This window comes from Eptatretus burgeri, chromosome 15, assembly GCF_056783735.1.
Source record: "Eptatretus burgeri isolate ZD-2024b chromosome 15, Ebu_testis_v1, whole genome shotgun sequence".
In the NCBI taxonomy this organism is placed as follows: Eukaryota; Metazoa; Chordata; class Myxini; order Myxiniformes; family Myxinidae; genus Eptatretus; species Eptatretus burgeri.
The window spans coordinates 46,895,138-46,907,823 of NC_140975.1; the positions used below are offsets into that span (position 1 = coordinate 46,895,138).

The window sequence follows — 12,686 nt, forward strand, 5'->3', positions numbered from 1 at the left end:
TGTGTATGTGAGTGTATGGCTGTGTGTTTGTGCCTCAGTGTCTGCTATGTGTGTGTCCAATTCATTATTATTTAAAATATCAATTCCATATTTCAGTGAATAGAAAAACGACATTATAATTGATTCATGATCATTTCTTTTCAGATTTTGGCATGTCTAAAAAAAAACGTACATACCTAGATTCATGTGTTCAATATATTGCTTTGACTTCATTGTTGAAGATGGCATGGATAAGCCTCAGTGTCTGCTGTGCTCAAAAGTTCTTGGAAATGGCTCATTGAAACCTTCAATACCAAAACAGCATCTGGAAGCTACACTATACATCCTGCCCATGCATCTGATGACTGTGCTACCTTTGAGGCAAATAGAGTGAGGTTTAGGGCTGCAGGAAAACTGCCCAAACATGGCGTCGTATCTAACAAGAAATCAATGCTTGCAGCTTCCTATCACGTAGCACAGTGAATAGAAAAGGCAAAGAAACCTCACGACATTGCCGAGAAGTTGATTAAACCTTGTGCCTTAGACATGGTTGAACATGTGTGTGGGAAAGAAGCAAAACAGAAGATTCAAGACATTCCCCTTTCTAATGACACAATTCATCGACGTATTAGTGAAATGTCTCAAGATATTTGTCAACAAGTTATTGAACAGATCAAATCTAGCCCAGCAAAAATTTCTTTGCAACTTGATGAATCCTGTGATGTTGCTAATTTTTCACAACTGCTTGTTTTTGTCTGGTACATATGTGGAAAAGAACTGAAGGATGAATTTCTCTTCTGTGAAACTCTGCAACAAACCACAAAGGCTGCTGACATAATGCAGAAAATAGAAGATTTATTTGAAAGGAACGATCTCACATGGGACATGGTTGGTTCAATTTGTACTGATGGAGCCCCAGCCATGATGGGAGTTAGATTAGGCTTCACTGCACTTGTAAAACAAAAGGCAATGTGATAACATTGTGTGATAACAATGCAGTGTTCTTCAGGGATATGCATTAGCTGCGAAAACCCTTCCTGAAAATCTGAAAATGGTTTTGCAGAAAGTTATTGAGGCTGTTAATTTCATTCATGCCTGAGCACTGATTCACCGCTTGTTCAAAGCTTTTTGTGATGAGATGGGCTCTGAGCATTCAATTCTTTTGCTTCATACTGAGGTGAGGTGGCTATCTCGTGGACTTATTCTTAACCAAGTGTTTGAGCTCCGTACTGAGGTAGAGATTTTTCTTCGTGACCGGGATTCAAAGCTGTGGGAAAAGTTTTCTGATTCAAAGTTCATCGCCTCTTTAGGGTACCTCTCAGATATATTTACCCATCTTACCCAAGTATTTACCCGTCAACAAACAACTCCAGGGAAAATCAGTAACCATCATTGAAGCAGGTGAAAAGATGAAAGCATTGCAGACAAAGTTGGATTTATGGGCACGAAAAGTTCATCAAATTTTTTTTGCAAATTCTGCAAACTTGGATGAGGCCATGAGAGAAGAACCTGGTGCGTTACCTGAAATAAATGAAGACATCACAGCACATTTGAACATCTTGAAGCATCACCACTGGCTACTTTCCAGAATACATGATACCTACAGAAAGATGACTATGAAGACCTTTTACCACTGATCTGTCAGAAATGAAAGATGACAACCCAGCAAAAGAGGAGCTGATTGATCTTCAGTCCTCTGCTAGTCTCAAGGAAGAATTTGATAGAGTTGGTGTTGATTTCTGAATGAAACTCACAGATTCATTCCCACTTTACTCAGCGAGCCTTCAAAGTGCTTGTTCCCTTTGTCACCACATATCTATGTGAATCAGGTTTCTCTACTTTAGTAGCAATGAAGACAAAGGCAAGGAACCGCCTGAAAGTCGATGACGACATTATGGTAGCGTTGTCATCAACAGCTCTTCGAATAAATATACTGGTTGACTCAATGAATCAGAAGAGTTCCCACTGATAATGCTTCTGGTATTTTTGTTTGATCTTGTTTGATATAAGTGGACTCTATCTTTTTTTTTTCCTTTATCAAAGTTTATTTTGTGAAAAACCTTAATAATAAAGTTGTTCTATCTCCTTTTTTTCTGTGCCTCTATGCCGGCTATGCATTTTTTTTCATGGGAGTAAGGGGGTAAATGGCGAAATACATCAAGCCGATGGAGTAAATGACAGAGGAAGGGTTGAGAATCACTGGCCTAGTGTTTAGATCGAGGACCGAACAGAAAAAAAATGCCTTTGAGTGGGCTGGTGTATGGCAGAAATCATTGTGGATTTACCCGACTTTTGAGTGGACTGGTGATACGGGAGAACCCTATTGGATTTACCCAGAATTTGAGTGGACTGGTGTACAGGAGAAATCATTGCAGATTTACCGACGTTTTCACGATGCACCCAGGGCCGAGGGCTCCAGTTCAACTATGGCTCGTGGAACAAATCAAGGTGAGGTGATTTATGTCGGAGCAGGTTTTTAATGGCAAAGAGATGGGATTATTTTGGAAGAGGATGCCTTCTCATACCTTTCAGTCCAAGCAGGGAAGATCTGCTGCGGATCAAGGTGGTGAAGAATCGTTTTACCCTTCTTTTATGTGGCAATGCAGCAGGCGCCTTCGGCATGCTACCGATGATCCAACAGCCATCACAAGTTATACATCCACATCTTTCTAAACTCCATCCTACCCCCTCTCGCAGCATCATCATCTCCGAGCTGTCTTGTGGTTTCTATTTGTGGCAGAGTACGAATGTACGTTTCTCACCTAATCAACAGTACGAATGAGTAAGTAATGTGTTTACCCTCACCCACCTCGCTGTTTTGGAAAAAAATTTAAAGGTAAGGTCATGTGTTTTTGTTTACCTTGCACTGTATTTACATGTTTATTTCAATGTTAACATATGTGTGTGTGTATACACACACACACACACACACACACACACACACACACACACACACACACACACACACACACACACACACACACACACACACACACACACACACACAACCCCTCCCACACTCCTCAAGCCAAAGAAGCTGCATAAAGCAATCCAAGACGACCTATAAAGGTAAGTGCTATGCTGTTTTGAACTCTTCCCAGAGCTCCTCAACAACTATAAAGATGTTCACACATAGGACACACATGAGAATCCCACCCAATGCTACATACCCCCTCAGCTACCGGACTGGTTTCATCGCTTATTGACGATAGCGCAGACAGCAATGCATACTAATGAGGCTTCCAAGCATGTACCACTTGCAAACATCAAAAGCAGTCAATATATAAAAGAAAGACCCACCCACATCTCTTACCTGTGAATGGATGGAATAGCCAATCAGCTCTCACCTAATCAACTAAAGAGCTGATAGGCTATTCCCTCCATTCACAGGTTAGATGTGGGTGAGTATGTGTTCTATATATGTATTATATACACAATACACCATGTTAATTTCAATGACAATACGTTTATTTATGGCTGCCATCGATCTTCCTCGATATTTTCTCGAAGTCCAGGAACCGAACTCCTGCTTTCCCATTGGCCCTTAGTTTCCACGATTGCAGCATTTGCCAGAAACAACCCCCACGGTATTGGAGGGTTTATTGCACTGTACCTATCTCCGTGTCAAGACTGCGTTTAGTGCAATAGTAATCCCTTTGTTTTTGGTTACTGTTGCCCTTAATGATTTTTAACCACGGCTCTCAAGAGGAAAACTGTTGCGAGTGGCGAACCGAGAGCAAAAAAAGTCAAGAAAAGTGACGTCTGACAGAAAGTGGAGGTTTTGGATAATCTTAGTCGAGGCGTGAGTGCATTTATTTTATTTGCTGGTTTTGGTTCTGCAGAACAATTTGTGAAAAGCACACCTCGAATTACAAAAGGAAATGATGCAAGAGATTATGGCAATAGGGGAGGAATGGTGGGGGCTTTGAAGATGGTAGGAAGGTCCAGAGGTACAAAAACTTGCTTCTAAGCCGTATAGCCTTGGTTTGAATCCAGACCCAGCTACAAACTCTCCTCCCGGTGTTTTACAGGCAGGGTGATTCATCAATGTGTGCGCCGTCCCTCGGATGGACGCTGAACTGGGTGTCGCATCTGCCGGCATTAATTGGTGGACGTTTAAGACTTGACGGTGTAATTTGCGGAGTATGCAAGTTTTCACTGGCACGAGGACCAAATTACAATTTCCTGCCATAACTACAGCTGGGAAAGCAATGGCAAACCACCCAATATAACCCTTGCTCAGGAACGCATACAGTATAACCCTAATCCACTTTAACACAGCAGGAGACTTCATCGTAAAGCATATTTATTTTTATTTTACATGTTTATTTCAATTGTGATGTGTATATTTTAGCTGGCACCCACCTTCCTCTATATTTTCTTGAAGCCTAGGAAACTAACCCTGTTATTTCAATACAAAATTGGTTTTAAATTTTAAATATTTTGAATATCGTGGTATTTTCCAGGAATGAACCCCCATGATATTTAAGAGTTTACAGTACTAGAAACTAATGCGCAAGCCTGTGAAATAACACTTGTACCAAAAACCAAATGCAGTTTACAAAATTCTCAAATTGGTTAAAGTCAAGCAATACAATGCAATGGTAAACCAGGTTGTGCGAGAGGTTACAGAAATTGTGGGGAGAATTAGTGATTTGAAACTACAGCATTTATAGCTACGTAAACATTACAAAAATTAAAAAAGAATAGAAAAAATATTTTAAAAATCACGTTTTACAAAAAGAAGAATTAAAAATAAGGCTTGAGAAAGAGAGAGAGAGAAAAAAATTTCACCATAAAAAAGTGAAAAAAACTAGGCCATCTTGGCAGAATGAATGCAGAAACATGCCTGCCTCTTGCTGACATTGAAGCTGGGCTTTTTTTCCACCTTTGGCTCTTCTTGGCTCGAGGAAGGGAGGCTCTGTAAGTTAAGGGCACACTTCAGTTTCCAAATACGACGGCACAGTAACAATACGATAGTCTGCAGAAGAACTGGAAACCTGCACATTTGTCGACATGCAGTCGCACATGAGGAATCGTAGCATTAAATAATTGAATCATCTGAAATTATATTTCCTGAGATTCCAAACAAACAGGCATTGTAAGAAAACATGCAATTGAAATCCGAAGGGGGATAGAAAGATAATGGCCCAATAATGAGCGCGCGCCTTACCTGTTCAGCCTCCTCACGACTCATGGCAAGTGCAAGCTGAAGCTGCAGTTCCTCTTCGCCACTCGTCTGTGGTCGGGCCTGCTCCAAATCTGAGGAGATGCGAGAGGTAGCTGCAGGGAAAGTTGCAGGTAGGAAGCGATAGGGCAAGAATAGAATCTCCAGATAGTGGAACCAGGGAGGAGAAATTTACGACATTTTGAACAGGAGATGAACCTTAACACACAGGCATTGCGAAGAGTAAAAATACAATATAAATTCATGACAATATCAAGCCAAAAATTATTTTTGTTTCCTTCATTTGTTTGGCAAGCACATAAACACAGCTGCAACACCGTCACGCATGACTCACAGCCATGGTAGGATGCTGGTGAGCCACCAGCCTTCCCATACTCGTCCGAGTAGCTGGTCGAAAGGTTTGGCTGGCTCGAACCACGACCAAAGGTCACTCGATTGTTGCTGCCCAAGCCCGTCGCACCTTGCGCAAGGCGTTCCTTAGTTTTCATGGCGTGTTCCCGTTCTGAACGCAGACGCTCCTCATCTCGGAGGAGTGCCACGAGTTGCTTGGATTTCTCACGCACATTGACGCCTTGGTCCTTGCTATCTCGATCCACGTACTGGAAGTCTTTGAGAGTCTGAATCGCATATATGTTTTCCTTGCATTGCTGTGCAACGCGATCCGAGCCCGTTTTGATGAGGTAATCCAGCAGCGTTAAGGCCTGGGAGGAACGTAGAGTCATACTTGCTGAGCCACTTCAGCTAAGAGAGCTGCAAAATCCAGAACACCTTTTACAGTTTTACATGCTCATAGCAATTTACCTTTTTCAACACAAAAGCAGAACATTGTTCTTGCAAAAAATGAGGACCATCTCAATATGTTCACCTCTCTCTCTCAAAAAAAAGTATTACATCATGTCATTGTACTTGTGCAGCAGGGTAACAAAAGATGTGGGGGAGATTGGTGAGGAACTTCAGAGCCTTTGGATTGATAGCTCTGGGTTTAAGCCCTCAAACTAATATATAATCTCAACAATAAAAGCAGAATACAATATGTAACAAGAAAAAGAGCAATCAGAGATTGCGACCCTCACCAGGACTTGTTTTGTGTGGTGTGTTGTGTGGCGTTTGTGTACTGGCGTGTTACGTAATTAATGAGACATGATTAGAACTGCCACTTTATAACTGCTGGCAGTGATGATCGGTTCAGCCATTTCAGAGAAGACGATTTTTGAAGGTTCTTTAAAAAAAAATAAAAAAATTTATAATATGGCTGCCACATCACGTGCCCGATGACATCATCAAAAAAATTTGTGCACCATATTATCCATGGATGACCCTCAAAGATTGTCATACTGATTGGATGTAGCGTTCTACATATGCAATATGACGTCATAACGATGGTACCTATGACGTCATTAAAAAATACAAAAATAAAATTAAAATCACACTCGTTCCTCATGAGGAGTACTTTCTATGTGCCAAGTTTTAATTTTTTTCCTTGGTGCAGTTTCAGAGAAACAGGTCTAAAGTTTTTCGGTTTTTCCAACACGACTGCAGTCATATGACATCACCTATGACGTCGTAATTATCATTAAAATATTCTACATGAGAAGTCGCACCAATGGTGACAATTTCGTCTCAATCCGACAAGCGGTTGCAGAGAAAAACATGAAAGTTCTGTGCGGACAAACAAATGGACCCAAATGCAATTCCCTCTCGTTTGGCGAGGGCAACTAGAGCAAAAGACAATGGTGCGCCATCGAAAAATCCCCACACTTCCAACCTGAAGCAAAGCTGAAAGATGTTAAAACATTCCACAAGGATGACCCAATATCAAAGTTTGAGTTTCAAAAATCTTCTATTTTGACTTCTGTAACCCAAGTCCCCACACCCTCTGGCATGAACCTAGGGTCAAATCCAAAATCTTTAAATATTTCATGCATCCCCCAATGTTGATTGCATATACAAAGTTGCATTACAAAATGTTTTAAAATATGGCCGTAATTGCATTTTCTGGTATTTAACTTTTTACCCCACCCCAGGGGGCAGGGCCAAAATGATACTGCTCTCGCCCATTCTTACCATATGGTGATAACAACGATCAAGTTCGATGAATTGCTGCACAACTGTTTAGGAGGAGATAGTGTGACGGATGGACAGATGTCGCTGATTACAATATCCCACAGTTTTGGGGTTTTTTTAAAACCCCACACACGCAAAGTGAAAACCTGGGTTAAGCAAATATTTTGTGTCCATCAGTCTCTGTATTATCAATTTATGATCGAGGAACAGCTTATTAAAATTGAATGTTATATTGTGAACACAAATCAGAACAAGAAAAGAAAGACAAGCATTTTGTTTTAGCGTACGTTGGCTCGAAATTTGATTCGTCCCAATCGCACATGCGCAGAGAGGAGTGAGAATATTTTTTTACTCTGTCTGCCTGTCAGTCAAACAAAATTGAAAATCATTCCAAACAAACAGGAAACTTACTGCTTTTAAGGACGACATAATGGACACATATGACAAGCATGAATAACTAACGTAACCTGTTAGATAGCGTGGTGTTACAGACATTGTGGGAAATGGCAGTTTATTTTGACGACTTTTACAATCTTTACCTATCTATAATTCCAGCAATCTGTGTGTGTGTGTGTGCGTGCGTGCGTGCGTGCGTGTGTCCCCGCTGTTTCTCGACAACCATTGTTTCTCGATCTAATTGAAACTTGCCAGATATTTTGCTGGGGACCTGAATATGTGACTTTTCAAGGTTTGATATTAATCGGACAAGTGCATCCCAAGTTATGGCCATTTATTTACCAAACCAATGACAAGACATGTTGTGGCGTGGGTGTGGCCGATGGGGAAGGGAAGCTCAGCCGCGTTCCCCATCACAGGTTACAACGTACGGGCTTCTGGAGAGTGATGACTTAGTGTATTCTCATAATTTCTCAATTTCTTATGCGCATTTATAAATAAACACAATGCCCCAAGTTATGATCGTTTTCATATTAGACGGTGCATAAATTTGGTAGCATCAGAGTGCTGGTATGCTCTGAACCAGGAAGTAATTTTTTTTCTCTCTTCTCTTCTCTTTTTGTTTTTCCTTGCGACGACATTGCGAAAAGGTAAAATACGTTGGCGCTAATTGAATAATTGGCTATTAAAACCTAAATTGCGAATCATCGTAACTGTGATATGCGAACTTCCGCGCCACGCACGTACGGACACGTGAGAGCGAAGAAACAGCCTGTGTGGTTGTTGTTTCTTGCTCGCTGTTGGAATATTTTTTTACGGGCACGTACTAGTCTATCTATAATTCCAGCAATGTGTGTGTGTGTCTGTCTGTCTGTCTGTCTGTCTGTCTGTCTGCAACTGCCGTTTCTCAACGACCACTGGTCCGATCTGATTGAAACTTGCCAGGAGAGGGGGGAGAGAGAGGGGGGAGAGAGAGAGGGGAGCGAGAGAGGGGAGCGAGAGAGGGGAGCGAGAGAGGGGAGCGAGAGAGGGGAGCGAGAGAGGGGAGCGAGAGAGGGGAGCGAGAGAGGGGAGCGAGAGAGGGGAGCGAGAGAGGGGAGCGAGAGAGGGGAGCGAGAGAGGGGAGCGAGAGAGGGGAGCGAGAGAGGGGAGCGAGAGAGGGGAGCGAGAGAGGGGGCGAGAGAGGACTGCACATACTGGCACTCACCTACGGACCCGCACTAGTTTCTTTAAATTTCATTAAAATTTGAATACCGTAGTACACAAATCACCTATCATAATACATACAAGAACCTCCAGTTTTGCAGTACTTCAATTTAAATTAAGGTTCAATGGCATGGTGGATAAATGTGGAATTCAGGACTGCCTCTAAACTATTTCAATAGCACTAAAGTTTTTGATTTTTGATTTTTTTTTTAAACGGTGGTTAAAATTATTATTTAATTTTAAATTTAAGTCACACTGCATGCATGCGGTACCGTGTTCTTATGAACTCTTTAGTTTATTTAAGCATCGGGACAACAACCAAGATACAGATCTAAACCCACTGTGGAAGCCAAAAGCAAGGGTTTCACTTCATCGATGAGCTGCACAATTTCAACTGGGTTTGGAATCAAAGGTCATCTTTCACAATGGTCTGGGACGGGAATATATTGCGCACGCACACGCATGCTTTGTAAGCAAAGGTTAACATCAAATCACAGGACTCAAAGGTTAAATGATAAGAAATCTTCACAGCTGACTTGCACAAACCTAAAATGAGGTAATCATAAATCTGATGTGTCTTACTTTTTGAATAATGAACACTGTTGTTCCAATACTTTGTACACCTAAATTAACATGACATTATGGTGACACACACACACACACACACAACCACGACATCATGGGCACAATTAGTCATTCAATGGTTCCAGGAGGTGCTTCCATTTCTGAAATACATCTCGGAAAGAACAAAAGCACAGAATAAAGGAAAGTGGGCATGGAGCCAGACCAAAACAAACATACGAAAAAGAGAGGACAGTTAATTGATGGCATCTGGGGGCATTACAAATGCAAGTTTCACCACTCGTAACCCTCATCGTTCGTAAGCACCTCGTCGCTGAGCTCCTTCCAAATTAAAAACAAAAAAATCATTCCATTACAAAAACAAACAAACAAAAACGAATGGTGAAAATGCATTGTTCTCGACGAAATCATTCAGTTGGTGGCTATCACTAAACAAGTCTATTTTTACTTCAGTTTTGGGAACGTTTGTGGCAAGAAGACAAGTTGCTTCAACCTTACCCTGCAATCACCTGAATTGTACTCGATCAAACTCGATGGTGTAATGCTTCGAGAGCATGCGCTCCGATTCTGGGAAGTCGGCGGTTCAAACTCCCCCCCGAGTCATACCAAAGACTTAAAAATGCTACGTGCTGCTTCCTTGCTCAACGGTTAGCATTTTAAAAGGATAAGAGCACGACAATCCCAACAAGTTGGCATCCATGGGAGAGGAGGAAATTCCTCCTTAGGAAATGCTTGGTGGGTGCGGTGAGGCGGGTCCGCCGAGAGAGGTGGTGCCGTTGAGACGTCACTGGTACCCATAGTTCCCTGGAGTGATGGCACTTGCAGCAAGCGCAGTGGCTGCGTCTGTCTCGTCTTACAGTCCTGTGTCGCGTCTCATGCATTTAGCGGTGTGTCCATGTGTGCGAGATGGGTGTGTGACAGCTCCACTATGACCCTTAGATCCTGCATTAAAATAAAATTAAAAAGGTGTGTGTGTGTGTGTGTGTGTGTGTGTGTGTGTGTGTGTGTGTGTGTGTGTGTGTGTGTGTGTGTGTGTGTGTGTTCATATATTGCAGTTATTTTCCGATCATAAAGGACGTGGAAATGACCGACGGTGGTTCGAACCACGAATTGCCACCGACGCGTTTTCATCTCATCATCGAACACCGGACACCAGATTCCAAACACCAGCAGGTCACACAGCACAACGTGCAAGGATTGCTCATCTCAAACACATCTGCACTCCATACAAGGTTTATACATTTTTTGGAACTGGTGGAATTGGACGGGTTCAAAATGCCCGGCCCATTCACATACCTTGTAAACATGTCGCCAGTTCTTCCCATGGTCGTTCAAACGTTTCCAGATCATGCTCATAATTTCAGAAAAGGCGACGTTGTTGTAAGTGAGGTCGGCGATCTCGGACATGAGCGAGCTCGAAGGTCCCCAGGGGTCGTTTGACGTGGCCTCGCGAACCTTCACCTCGGCCTCCGAGAAGTTATTGACGATGTTCTTCATCTGACGACGCAACGACGAAGTAGCCATGGTGGTGAAGTGCTGCGGTGACACAAACCTCAGAGAAAGACCTTCCAGCAACGTTCGTCAGCCAAAGGTGTGGCGGGCCCGGAACCCTCCACAGCGGATGACCTTCTCGGTCGACACCAAGGTGCTTGGGTTACCAACTGTGACGCAAGGAAATCACACGTCACAAAGAAGTCACAAGGAAAATCATACGTCACAAGGAAATCACACGTCACAAGGAAATCACACATCACAAAGAAGTCACAAGGAAATCACACGTCACAAAGAAGTCACAAGGAAAATCATACGTCACAAGGAAGCACAAGTTCACACCGCCAACTTTAGGTAATGGCAACAACTTGAATAAATACACAAACTTCACCAAAAGAGCCCAGGCCTCTCTGTAATGCCCTTCACATGTTTAGATACTCGACACGAAGAGCGCGCCCGGTGTTGGGTTCCCGTTTGTAAATGACAGCACAGTAAGTGACAGGTAAAGAAAAACCAAGAAGAAAAATCTCAACCATTTCGAAACGAGTACGAATGCTTAACTTACTCGTACAAGTGACACCGAAAGACTCGGAAATACAAGGCGAGGTATTTTATATTAACGACATTAACGATCTATGAGAATCGACCTTGGAGATCGTTTACTGAGAGACTCGTCGAGAGGGAGACACCAAAAAAAGCAATGAAGCGCTCGAGCCAAGCCAGGCCCGAGGTATCCGAGCAGCCGAGGAGACGCATGAAGCGACAGAAAACGAGTCCTTGTCGAAAGAAGCGATAAAATCGGGTCTCAAACCTCTTCATCACTTGGAAGCGGTCAACTCCTCGGAAACGGAAAACAAACGGGCGGCGGCGGATCGCGCAAGATGGCGGCCGACCGTCCCCATGGCGGCTTCAACTGGGCGGTGTATTGGGGGAGTAAAAATGTCACCGAGTTTTTAAAAAAGCTGAAAAGATGATCGAACAAGCCCGCGGTATGACTTCATACGAACACACCACGATCAACATTCATGAGATTATATCACATTGTTGCTTTCTTTCGATTGCTCTTTGGTGGGAGCATCAAAATCCGCGGCGTCGTTCAACAAACACCCCCCTCCCCTCACGGCTCATTTGGTTCGTTCCGAGATGCTTCTTCCTCATAAAAACCCCGAATCACACTCTTCCTGAATGTAAATTATGCGACACGGACCAAACGGTACTTCTTGAACTTTAAAAAAATAAAAAATAAAATAAAATCGGATTTTAATAAAGAGTTTTTCGTGGGATGTTTCTCCGGTCCTATTTTCACAATAATAAACGATCCATTCCGAATTAACAGTATTGACTAAGGACGTCTGCCGGGAGGCTTTAAATCACCACGAGAATAAAACCAATTCCACATCGAAAACCCATTGTTATGTGTTCACCTCGTGGGAAGATTTGGGGGACGGACGACGCTCCTGAAAGCAAATCCCAGAGTCCTGGTGCTCGTGAGTCGTGATGCTGATCAGTCATGTGTTCGTTACGAAACGTCATTATTACGTAACAGCCTATTAAATTACGACGTCATTTCAAACCGCCGAACATCACATCAGATCGGATTGGATCATGAAAAAGTGGTTCATTTGCAAGGCCGGAGATTTATTTAAACGGAAACTTTGGAGACAAAACTCAGGCAATGTGCCGTGGACCATTAAATCAATGGATTGGGGAGTTTTATGGTCGGTAAAGCGGAATAGAGCATATAAATGATACAGGGTGATTAAAAAAAAACAAGCTCAAA

The 12,686-nt window shown here is 42.6% G+C and overlaps 1 protein-coding gene across 10 annotated transcripts in view; it reads right to left on the reverse strand.

The window, feature by feature from the left end:
• Positions 1 to 11,896, reverse strand: part of EPN2 (epsin 2) — a 42,620-nt gene extending 30,724 nt beyond the window's left edge. For 4 of the 10 annotated variants that reach the window (XM_085858405.1, XM_085858401.1, XM_085858402.1 and 1 more), the window contains exons 1-5: positions 11,718 to 11,896; positions 10,712 to 11,076; positions 5,502 to 5,868; positions 5,153 to 5,262; positions 4,829 to 4,900 (exon numbers count right to left, since the gene is read on the reverse strand). In XM_085858405.1, coding sequence (XP_085714531.1) covers positions 4,829 to 4,900; positions 5,153 to 5,262; positions 5,502 to 5,868; positions 10,712 to 10,939 — 777 coding nt within the window. In that variant the 5' untranslated portion in view covers positions 10,940 to 11,076; positions 11,718 to 11,896. Of the gene's footprint in view, positions 1 to 4,828; positions 4,901 to 5,152; positions 5,263 to 5,501; positions 5,918 to 10,711; positions 11,077 to 11,471 lie in introns of those variants that run through there. The other 6 variants (XM_085858403.1, XM_085858404.1, XM_085858400.1 and 3 more) reach the window with 4 other exon arrangements.
• Positions 11,897 to 12,686: the final 790 nt, after the last annotated feature.